This window comes from Aedes albopictus, unplaced genomic scaffold, assembly GCF_035046485.1.
Source record: "Aedes albopictus strain Foshan unplaced genomic scaffold, AalbF5 HiC_scaffold_20, whole genome shotgun sequence".
NCBI lineage: Eukaryota > Metazoa > Arthropoda > Insecta > Diptera > Culicidae > Aedes > Aedes albopictus.
In genome coordinates this window covers 89,397-101,480 of record NW_026916980.1, presented here as the reverse complement: position 1 = coordinate 101,480, position 12,084 = coordinate 89,397, and the positions used below count along the sequence as shown (strand labels likewise).

At 38.7% G+C, this 12,084-nt stretch overlaps 2 protein-coding genes across 2 annotated transcripts; both read left to right on the top strand.

The window, feature by feature from the left end:
- The first annotated feature begins 321 nt into the window (after positions 1-321).
- LOC134284485 (trypsin 5G1-like) lies at positions 322-6,713 on the top strand. The gene has a single exon (XM_062843423.1). It carries the CDS (start codon positions 3,375-3,377, stop codon positions 3,894-3,896), a length of 522 nt encoding a protein of 173 aa, XP_062699407.1. The 5' UTR covers positions 322-3,374; the 3' UTR covers positions 3,897-6,713.
- Positions 6,714-10,488: 3,775 nt separating this feature from the next.
- On the top strand, positions 10,489-11,432 carry LOC134284484 (trypsin 5G1-like). The gene has a single exon (XM_062843422.1). The coding sequence runs from the start codon at positions 10,534-10,536 to the stop codon at positions 11,335-11,337; it is 804 nt and encodes a 267-aa protein (XP_062699406.1). The 5' UTR covers positions 10,489-10,533; the 3' UTR covers positions 11,338-11,432.
- Positions 11,433-12,084: the final 652 nt, after the last annotated feature.

The following is a 12,084-nucleotide window of genomic DNA, read 5'->3' as shown; positions in this document are numbered from 1 at the left end:
GTTCGCTTACCACATCGCCTACATATATGAGCCCTAGTCATAGTGAAGAGGCCAATAATGCATACCAACGAACATAAAAAAATGACTGATGATACATATTTCAATCGGAGATTTTTCCTTCTTTAAACATGAGCTATTCTTTCGAGTCATGTTTTTGAGATTGGTTGCCATGACAGCTGCCAACAATGTCATCAGAGATTTTCCCTTCTTTTAAACATATGCTTTTCTTTGGAGAAATACTATCATAAGTCCTGTTCAATGACGCCGGTTGAACTTGCTCGAAGTTGCTGCATCTCACTTTTACCCATTTGTCATCAAACGGGTAAGAGCGGGATGCAGCAACTTCGAGCAAGTTCAACCTATGTCGTTGAACAGGACTGTAGTTACGTAGGCGATCACTAATGTATTGCATGGGATTGTTAGCGCGGACAAATAGTGCTAACGCTTCCCGTTGTAAAACATAGTAACGGAAGCATGTTCGCCTAATGACAAAAAAAAAAGTTTGGCCAACCATTAACCAATGAGCGGTAGTGTGCTTCAAATGTCAATCTCAAGCAAACCAATACAAGTGCCAGGGCTGGTCAACCAACTAGCAAATTTTCACAAAGACCGTTATATTAGTGTACGATATGAATAATAAGAGTTATGTCTGTTTGTCTGTGATGTTAGTGTTAGGCTGGTCTTCAGCATGACTGCTTATGGGCTCGTCGTTTGAGAACTAGTCGAATCATTATTTTAGCCTTATGTTTTTTCAGCCTTTTGATATTTTCAGCCTTTCGTTGTTCAGCCTTTTGTAATTCAGCCTTTTGTTATTTCAGCCTTTTGTCTTTCAGCCTTTTGCACGTTACCCGAAAAGAAATATGGGCAGTTGCATACACTCTAAAATTGTTTTCCTTAAAATTACACGGAAAATAAAATTTTCTTTGAAAAAAATATAAAAATAAAAATATTTCAACAATAATCAAAAAATCTCAAAATGTTTTATCTCGACCAAAACAAAAAGATTGATTTGTCTTTATTATAGAGACTTTCAGCCCTTGGCTGAAAAAAATGGATATTAGTGGGTTAACAAATACCAGGCATGCATTCAGCATATCCCGGAATTGCTTGCAAGAATACGGTCAAAGTATTTTAAATTTCTTTCAACATTTTTTCGGGAATCTTACTGAGTGTAGTTAGATTCTGGTTCCTATTTTCTAAATCTGCTACCAGATCAGTTGAAAGCAATAAAACCTTCATGAAAACTCCATTGAAAATTTCTCCCAAGCTATGGTTAGAAACTTTCTTCAAAAATCTGCCTAAAGAAAAAAAAACCTCCGAAATTCCAACAAAATCAAAAGTTTTCATAAAAATCCACATTCAAATTTTCAGCCATTAGCGATGCAAATCAACAAGACAAATTTTGTAAACAAAAGATCATGTTCACAAAAGGTGTTGCAATCATTCAAACTTCACAGTTTGCTCTAATTATGATAGAAATAAATTCATTTTTGGAATTAATTGTTGGTAGAATTGCTGAATACATTCTTGAATTTTACATACGAACTTCAGAGAAAAAAAAAACAAAGTGAATTGTTTTACAATCTGAAAGTCAATAGTATATGAAAAAGACGTAGCGGGGAAGAGTCTGAGCCCAGACTTGTTCATTAGCAAATCCTTCGAAAATTGTTACGGAAGCTTTTTGCCAATCATTTTGGGAATTTCTCAAGTATTTTTTTCAAATTGCTTCAGCAGTTCTTTTGGTATTTTTCTTTGCAATTGTTTTGTCCATTTTATTTTTGAAATTTACCCAGTAATCTCTCCGGCAATCTTTTGAGATTACAGTAATTAATTCGGCAATGCTTTTGAGAATTTCTTCCCAAATTTTTTTGGATTTGTTTTTGCTATTACTTTGGAATTCCCTAAGGATTTATTTCGGCCTGTTTCTGTAAATCGTTTGGGAATTTATACATCAATACCTTTCGGAATTCTATCGGCAAGTTCTTTAAGGAATCTTTCAGTAATGCCTTTAAGAAATCTTTGTAGAAGGAATTTATAATATTTTTCTGTGAATTCCTTTTGCAATTCCTTTGAATTCTCCGTCAATTTTAGCGGTGATTCTTTTGGAAATTTCTGCGGCAGTTTCTTTGAAAATGTCGTCGGCAATTCCTTTAGAGCAAATCATTTAGGATTCCTTTCCCAAAATCTTTCAGCATATTCTTTGGAAGGTCTGTCAGAAGTTTCTTTCCTTGCGGTTGTGGATATTTCTGTTGACATTTCTTCGATAGATTCATTAGAATCTTTTTTTTTATTTCCCTTTATGAATTCTCTCGGTAACTCCATTGGGAATTTTTCAGGCAGTTTTTCGTAGATTTCGTCGGATTTATTTTCTGTGTCAGTTCCTAGAAGAATTCCTTTGGAAATTGATATGGAAATTACACTTTCTGTTTCCTTCTGCCTGTTCTTTAAGGATCATTGAGGAGGTTAGATGTAAAGGGGTTTAAGGACAGACTTCGTAGAATCCCAAAATGGCCGCCACAATGGCCGGCTTTGGCACCTACTCACGATTTCGAGGGCACAAATCTCTTCGTAAACAAAACCAACACACCTGAGCTTCTCATTTTAAGCTTATTACAATTGATCAAGAACAAAATAATAAAATGCTCTGTTGTTTTAGGCTTGCTTCTTGAGACTTGTGCGTCTGAAGTTCTGATGCACTGTTGAAGCAGGATTTCAAGACGTTTGTCCTTAGTGACCATTTTGTCGATTTTGAGCTGTGCATATCGAAAAGTTCTTAAGATTTCAAGCTTTCAGAAACCCTTTTTAAGTTTTTTTTACGATGGTTTGAAAAATAAATCGGAGAAAAGGGTCGATTTTGAAACTCCATACGTTTTGTATGGGATGAAAAATTGGTGAAAAACATTAAACCTCTTTTTTTTAAAGTGGGTTTTTGTCACTTTCAGCCCTTTGTTTCTAACCCCCTCTATTAGTTTATAGAGAGCGAATGAAGAGCAGTGAAAAAGAGCAAGTTTTGAATGATGATCAATGATACATTTAGGGATTTTCCAGACAACATTCCTCCTCCTTTTTTCTTCTTCAATCCTTAACGTCGAAACAGCCGCGAGTACTTCGGCTTCCCAAACTAACATAGTTTTAAGGCAGTAATAAATTGTAAAATTTAAAATCATTGTAAAAACAAAAGATTTCGGCTCAGTTATGCCCATGTGGCGCCGAGCCTTCCAAATAAACGAATAAGTAAAAAAAAAAAAAAAACATTCCTCCTGATTTAAGTCGTTATCAGTTCCATTCAAGTTAATCCAGGCCACTTGAAATTTCTCCCTATATAAAACCTTGTCACTGTCCACTAACTCCCCAGTTCAAACCATCAATCCACAATGGTTCGCATCGTACTGTATTTGTCGCTAACGCTTTTCGCCTGCGCTTTCGGTGCTTCAACCGAGGGGAGCTTCAACCCTCTGCGTCCATGGTGGAACGCTCGTCGTCGTGCCAGTAGTGGTGGTCGCATAGTTGGTGGCTTTGAAGTAGCCGTTGAGGACATCCCCTTCCAAGTGTCGCTGAGCCACGATGACTTCGAGCACTTCTGCGGAGGATCGTTGCTATCCGAACGCTGGGTACTGACTGCTGGGCACTGCGCTTCGCCATGGCAAGGTAAACTACAGGTGCGCTGCGGTTCCAGTCGGCATGCTTCCGGCGGTCAAGTGGTAACGGTGAAGAAGGTCCATCGCCATCCGAAATACGATGCGATCGCGATTGACTACGATTACTCGCTGCTGGAGCTAGAAGAAGCAGTAATATTTACCAACAGCTGCAGTCCCGTTGGGCTGCCTCAGAAGGACGCCCCACAGTGGGATCATTCTGAAAAAAGACGATCAAAACCTCTAAGAGCCGTTAGATGACATTTTAGCATATAGGTGTCTTTGGAAGATATGTTCAGAAAAATCTTCCCTATTTTTATGCATATTCACTGTATGGTAAAACTGTAGGGTGAACCCGAGCAAAAAAATATTTTTTCAAAATAATTTTTTAGTGGGTTGATGTCTTCAGCAAAGTTGTAGAACAAGTAATTTCAAGTATCTTTGCTGAAGACACCATATAGCTTGGACTTCATTTTTAGGGAGAAAATATGAAAGTTTAAAAAACAACCTCAAAATCAGTTTTTTGAACTTTTCCATGATTATATCGTAAAATTTCAACGTGATATGTTCTACAAGTTTGTAGGTGCTACTGGAATACACTATCTTGCCGAAGACACCAACTCTGTAAAATTGAAAATTGCTCCAGTAAACCAATTTTTTTGAAATTTTTTCACTATTTTCACTATTGAATATTTTTTTAATAGGCACTTTTTGGCAGCCGTGCTATCAAAATTTCAATGCTTTATCATGTCCAGAATAGACCAAAAGTGACTTAACAATCGGGTCTGATAAGGCACTTTGATTTCTGATGCTATTTTAATAGTCATTTTTCAAAGAAAATATTCACAAATTTCATACAAATCACTTAATACAAACTGAAAATTCACGAAAACTTTTCGACATTAATATTTGTTAATCAAAATAGTATTCTTGTTGAAATAGTCTACATTTCTAACACTGTGGTTGACTTTACATTGAATACCCGACAAAAAATATCGCTTTTTAAATTTTTAGATGAGTTAAAAACTTACTATTGAATATTTTTTGAGTGGGCACTTTTTGGCAGCCGTGCTGTCAAAATTTCTATGATTCATTATGTCCAGAATAGACCAAAATTGACTTAACAATCGGGTCTGATAAGGCACTTTGATTTCTGATGCTATTTTAATAGTATTTTTTTTAAAGAAAATATTCACAAATCTCATACAACCCTTTCGATATTTTTTTTAGCTCCAAGTAGTAATACTGAATAAAAAAAAAACAAGTTAAATAAATGTAGACTATTTCAACTGTTATTTTGAACTACAAATTTTGAAAGAAGGAAAAGCCTCTTTGAGTGATTTCCTCATCTACGAAATCTTTCTAAAAAAGGCACAAAACCTTTTTATCTTTTAAAAAAATTGTTATAATATAAGCTTAAAACTAAAGGCTCCTCCGGAAAAGTATCCATAATCGAGCCGTGATCTTGATGCGGATTTGTCAAGGGATGGACCAAGGTAATATGTCTACGACGAAGGAATTTTGAAAATCATGGACAGGAATCGACCTAACGGACGCAGTTCTTGAAAACTGGAAAAAAATCAATTTTAAAGAGTATCAAACAGCATAACCAATTTCAATAAAATATCTGTGAAGAATTTTCATCATGACGTAAGATTTACAACCTAGAATATCTCTAACAGATACTGGCTATTTCAATGTGATGTAACAATGTTTCACTCGTTTTATTTTATTTTTTTTTTATTTTCAACAGAAAACTTGTAGAGGCATTCATTATATTTTCGCCTTTTTAGTTTTTTAACCGAAGTTATAATGTTAACATAGCACATGAAAAAAAATGTTATCGTTGTTTTAGTTGATTGATTAATGTATGTATTTTAACATAAACAAATGCATTGGGAATTACAATTAAAAATTAGATAAAAACACAGTTTTTAATTGGTGTTAAAAACTCATCTAGAAATTTAAAAGCGATATTTTTTGTCGTATATCTATATATATATAAATGCAGTGGCATACGTGGGACCACGCATAACTTGCGGACGGAAGGTCCGATTTTGGTCGTCTTAGTTTTGTTCTGTTAGTTTTCACCCAAGGAAGGTTTATGAGGCCTTAAATTTGGAAAAATTGAAAGTTTTCGAAAATCGATTTTCTATACCCTTTTCACTGAGGATTTGGGCTTGGCTAGAAACTTGAAACGTCAAAAAACGCAGTAGGCAAGACAAAGTTTGCCGGGTACAGCTAGTTTAATGTAAAGTCAACCACAGTGTTAGAATTGTAGACTATTTCAACAAGAATACTATTTGGTTAAAAAATATTAATGTCGAAAAGTTTTCGTGAGTTTTCAGTTTGTGTTAATTGATTTGTATGAAATTTGTGATTGTTAAGTCACTTTTGGTCTATTCTGGACATGATAAAGCATTGAAATTTTGATAGCACGGCTGCCAAAAAGTGCCTATTAAAAAAATATTCAATAGTGAAAATAGTGAGAAAATTTCAAAAAAATTGGTTTACTGGAGCATTTTTCAATTTTACAGAGTTGGTGTCTTCGGCAAGATTGTGTATTCCAGTAGTACCTACAAACTTGTAGAACATATCACGTTGAAATTTTACGATATAATCATGGAAAAGTTCAAAAAACTGATTTTGAGGTTGTTTTTTAAACTTTTATATTTTCTCCCTAAAAATGAAGTCCAAACTATATGGTGTCTTCAGCAAAGATACTTGAAATTACTTGTTCTACAACTTTGCTGAAGACATCTACCTTCTAAAAAAATATTTTGAATAAATAAATGGGGATAGAGAATATAATTAATCATACCAAATATAGATTCTTAACTAAACGCTGTTCCTCAAGTAGATAGTTATTTTAATAAGTGTATCGGGAAGTAGTTTGAAGTTTTAAAAGCAATCTATCTCGAAGCTGAGTTGACCTTTTCATTTAGGTTTGACTGAAAAATTAGATTAATTTCAAAACAGGTTAAACAGATTTGGCAAATGCTTATAATTATTGAAAATATTGTTAAATGAATAGACTTAACAAAATAAATTTCAAATAAATATACATGTTGTACAGAATTTTTGAAAACATATTCTAGTGCTTCGATAACCCGTACAGAACAACATTGAATGAAAAAAATCTGTATAAAAAACATAAAATTTAAAAATGGCAATGTTTTAGGGACGTTTCAAGAAATTTCAAGGTCCTAGACATCAGACTCAAGAGGTTTCAGAGGCGTTCCAAGGAGTATCATTAAGATCTTCAGGGGTATTTCAGGAGGTATCAGTGGCTTTTCAATAGGATTTCAGAAGCGTTTCAGATACATTTCGGGGTCGTTTCAGTGAGAATCTCGAGGAGTATCAGGAGGTGTCAGGGAGTTTTCAGAGGCATTTCAAGGGATCATAGGGGCCTCTTTAGGGGACTACACTACAGGGAGTTTCAAAGGATTTAAAGGATTTCAGTGACGTTTAAGGGCAATTCAGGGGGTTTTCAGAGGCAGTTCAAGATATTTCTGGCGTTTTAAAGGCGTTTCCAGAAGCTTTTCTGGGGATTTTCAGGGACTTTTCGGAGGAGTTTTAGGAGGTTCCTGGAAAGTATCAGGGGTTTCAGAGTGTTTTCAGAAACATTTGAGGGGTCCAATTGAGTTGGGGGAGATACCAGAGCATTGTCAGAGGCTTTTTAGATTTAGGGTCTCTCTCTCTCTTCTTGGCGTAACGTCCTCATTGGGACAAAGCTTGCTTCTCAGCTTAGTGTTCTATGAGCACTTCCACAGTTATTAACTGAGAGCTTCCTCTGCCAATGACCATTTTGCATGCGTATATCGTGTGGCAGGCACGAAGATACTCTATGCCCAAGGAAGTCAAGGAAATTTCCTTTACGAAAAGATCCTGGACCGACCGGGAATCGAACCCGTCACCCTCAGCAAGGCCATGCTGAATACCCGTGCGTTTACCGCCTCGGCTATATGGGCCCTAGATTTAGGGTATTTCCCGGAAATACCCTTTAAACTCTCGTAATATCTTGGAACGTCACTCTAACTCCTTGGAGCGCCCTTGAAAGGGTCATGAAATCCCACTGAAAGCCCGTAAATGCTTTGAAATTCGCTTGAAAACTCCATTATACCTATGTAACTTCACTGGAAGCCTATGAAACGCCCTTAAAAGTTTCATGAAACCGCCTAAAATAATTTTCTGAAACGTCTTTAAAATATCTTGAAACTTCCCTAACATGCGTTAAAACGTCCCAGAAATCCCACTAGTCTCTTTTAACCTTCCGGAACTCTCGTGGTTGGCCACCACCGGCAGCACAACGCTAATGCTGAGTACAATAAGCAAAATTTTTTCAACGTGTTGTACAAAATACAACAGCGCGATCGCTCAAGGGTTAAGCACCCCTGAATCCCTTGGAACACCCTTAAAAAACTCCTGAAAAGAACCTACAACTCCGTCTAATGCCTTGAAACTATCCAATTCAATTACACATTCATAAAATCTGAATTTTTTTCACATCACTCGCTTATGGTGAACCCAAATTCATCCCTTTCCATATTATCTAACTCCTTGGCACTTATGAGGGTGCGGTGAGTCGTTGGTCTCTTGTTGAGTAGGTGTCATATCATTATACCCTTTCTAATCCTCGAAACGGAGAAGATGTGCGTGGCCGGCAATGAAAGTTTTCATGTATTTTTTTACTCAGACCTCCGATAGGATAAGTGTTCTCTCCCAAATAGCTTTCCATAAGTAATTGGAATAAGAGTATTAAAGCGTTCAACATGACAGCTTTCAGCATGCAATCTACGAATTACTCCGTTATCACGCAGTGCAACGCAAACAATAAACAAACATCGTAAAAGGCGGAAAAGTTTTAAAGAAAAGGGCTTTTCAGCACCGGTATAGTACATAATTAAATGTAATAATGATGGTAACTGTAGTAACACCGCCCAGAGGCTTCCAAGTAGGAGAGCAAAGAATACCTTTGGAGAAAGAGGTGAGTGGTCGAACTAGGTGACCCAGAAGGTGTGAATAAAGAAGGTCTCAGCATTTCAGAGGGTTTCAAAGGGAGTTTATGTGGGTTTTAAGGGACTTACTTACCTTACCGATCTGGCTAACGCCTGAGTGGCCTCTGCTGTACATAGTAGCCGTCTTCATTCTACTCGGTCCATGGCATTGTGTCTCCAGCTCCGCACTCTGCGAAGAATCCTCAGATCGTCCTCCACCTGATCAACCCATCTAGCTCCCTTTAAAGGACTTTCATTGGCGTTTGCAGAAATGTTTGGGGCGTTTCATGGAATGTGAGAGAGATTTCCGATGGTTTCAGGAGCATTTCAGGATGTTTCAGCAGAAGTTCTGGGGGTATTTTGGAGCGCTTCAGAGACTTAAGAAATTTAAAAGGGTTTCAAATGACATTACAGGGCATTTTCAGGAAGCCTAAGGAGGATTCAGAGACGTTTCAAGAGACCTAGTTGGTTTTCAGTGGCATTTGATCAGATATCAGGTAGTTTTTCAAGGGACTTGTTCAAGGGACTTCAGGGGGTTTTATATGCGTTTCAGGGGGTTACAAAGGTATTTCATGGGGCATCAGTGAGTTTCAGAGTCGTTTCAGGTGGTTTCAGAAGAAATCTCTGGGAGTTTCAGGATGTTTCAGGGAACTTTCAGATGCGTTTAAGGAGCTCTCAGGGGTCGTTTTAGGGGGCCACAGTGTCAGGATCCTTTTGAAAGATTTCATGGACGATTCAGTGAAATTCAGTAGAACTTCAGAGGTGGTTCACGGGATTTCTGCAGCGTTTTAGAGGCGTTTCGAATCTATCTGGAGATTTTCAGGAATATTTAGGAGGTCTCAGGGGTTATGATGGTGAATTTGGGCTTAGTGGGGGAATATCTGTAAGTAAAAAGAAAATCGTGTTAAGTACTGTTCCTTTGAATTCCACTAAGAATTTGCATCCTTTGACAGATACGTATTTCGACCTCAACTGTAAGGTTGTCTTCAGCGTCTTGTACTTGACTCGACAAGTCAAGTACAAGACACTGAAAACGACCTTACAGTTGAGGTCGAAATACGTATCCGTCAAAGGATGCAAATTCTTAGTGGAATTCAAAGGAACAGTACTTAAAACGATTTTCTTTTTACTTTGGTCTCAGGGGCTTTCGTAGACATTGCAGGAGTCCCAGGAAGTTTTCAGAGACGTTCCGGGTGGCCTTAAAAGGCTCCTGAAAGGCTCCTGAACCGATCAAAAAACACTTCTCAAGGCCCCTGAAACGCTTCTCCATTAAACTTCCCCAACATGCCTTAAAATGCCTCTGAACACCCTTGGAACGTCCTTAAAAGATTCTGAAACGCCCCTGGAACCCCAGCAAATGCATTGTAACGCTCCTGAAACCCCTTGGAACGCCCTTGAGTTTCAGTTGTCCTCTGATTTTCAATGTTGTTGTCAATTTGAAGTGGTTTTCTTGATTTTGAAGAGCAAGTATGATAATTCACATTATGACATAATCTCCAACTACTAAGATATGTTGAAATACAATGATTGTCGTAAAATAAAACCATCCTGTCCATTTTAGCCCCACTTCGATGGGCAGAAATTGTCCTTATGAAATACATTTTTTTTTTGGTTTGATGTGATCCCTACTGTTAATCCTGGGTGTAGTTTTTCAATAACGTGTCTCCAATTATTGCAGAACGTAAGCATTTTCGCACAAGGTGTAATGATACCAGCTTACTTTGTTGCTACAGACAACGTCTCGAAAATTGTTTACAGGACTTCCCAGACTGTATCGCTCCCGGATTGCGCCTTTATCAATAAAAAAAAATCCCGTTAATCCGCGTCACTTGAAATGTTCACCTATAAAAACCAACTCAATTCTCCATCACTTTGTAGTTCAAACTAGCAATCAATCAACGATGGTTCGCATCATACTCCTGTTGACCACAGCGCTTTTCGCCTGCACCTTGAGTGCTTCAACCAAGGGTTTCAACCCTCTGCGTCCGTGGTGGAACGCTCGTCGCTCCGGGGATGGCCGCATAGTTGGCGGTTTCGAAGTTACCGTTCAGGACGTTCCCTTCCAGGTGTCGCTGAGCCGGGTTGGATCTTCCCATTTCTGTGGAGGATCCCTAGTGTCCGAACGCTGGGTGATGACCGCTGGCCATTGTGTTGAGCCCGGTCAAACCAATCTCCAGGTGCGTGTTGGTTCCAGCCGGCATGCTACCGGTGGTCGGCTGGTCTTGGTTAAGGAGGTCCATCGCCATCCGAAATACAACCCGAGTTCCGTTGACTATGATTTTGCACTACTGGAACTGGATGAGACAGTAACCTTCTCCGATAGCTGCAAACCCGTTGGATTGCCTTTGAAGGACGCTCCGGTCAAGGAGGGAACTTGCCTGCAGGTTTCGGGCTGGGGAAATACCCAGAATCCTTCGGAATCAACGGCTGTGTTGCGAGCTGCAAACGTTCCGGCCGTATCGCAAGAGGAATGCGACAAGGCTTACACATACTACGGTGGCGTTACCGATCGGATGGTCTGCGCTGGTTACAAGGAAGGCGGCAAGGACTCTTGCCAGGGCGATTCCGGTGGTCCACTGGTTGAGGGCAGCACTCTGGTCGGAGTGGTTTCCTGGGGTGCAGGCTGCGCTCAACCTGGCTATCCGGGAGTGTACTCTCGAGTGGCGTCCGTTCGCGATTGGGTGACGGAGGTTAGCGGACTGTAATGGAGTGATGGGATCGAGCTGCTGGAAAAGATATTTGCAATTGAAAATGTAAAATGATGTTGACATAAAATATACAGAATAAGATGAAGTCAAAATATTTTTTTTTATTATGTTCTGGTTAGTGTCAAAAAAAAAACCGTAATTGCTACTTGCTATGCAATTATTATCTTATTTTTCCTTGTTCTACATAGCCTGACAACCTTCTTCTCACAGATATGCAAGTTTTCTTTATGGACAAAACTGACCTTGTTTGCAGGAATAGCATTTTAAGAAAAACAAATGACCGAAAAGCTTCTTGAGTCTCTTCCCTAAACATAAAATCTCCGTGAGAAATCTCCGACGTCATTTCGATGTCCCTTCTAACATTTACGGCGAAGCAAGTTTTCCATTCACAAGAAATTGCAGCTTAACCACCGACGCCGCGCCGATGGGAGGTTGTTTAGCTCAGCAGATGATTTATCGGATACTACCGTGGGATGGAACCCACAACATCCTGCATCGCAACGTTTGCTCCCGCCAGCAAGGGTACGCGGCCGCCTTGTACATCGACATTCATTTGTCTGGGAAAATATTTATCCTAACATTATTGTGTGCCGTGTAGGTAGAATTGATTCGCATGTTTGCGTTCTTTTCATGTTTTGCCAGCTGGAGGCGATAACTGGATATATACTTGCGAAACGCTTGAGATCCAACTGAAAGGGTATTACCGAATTTCAAATTTAAAACCCCCTGGCTGAACTTCTACCC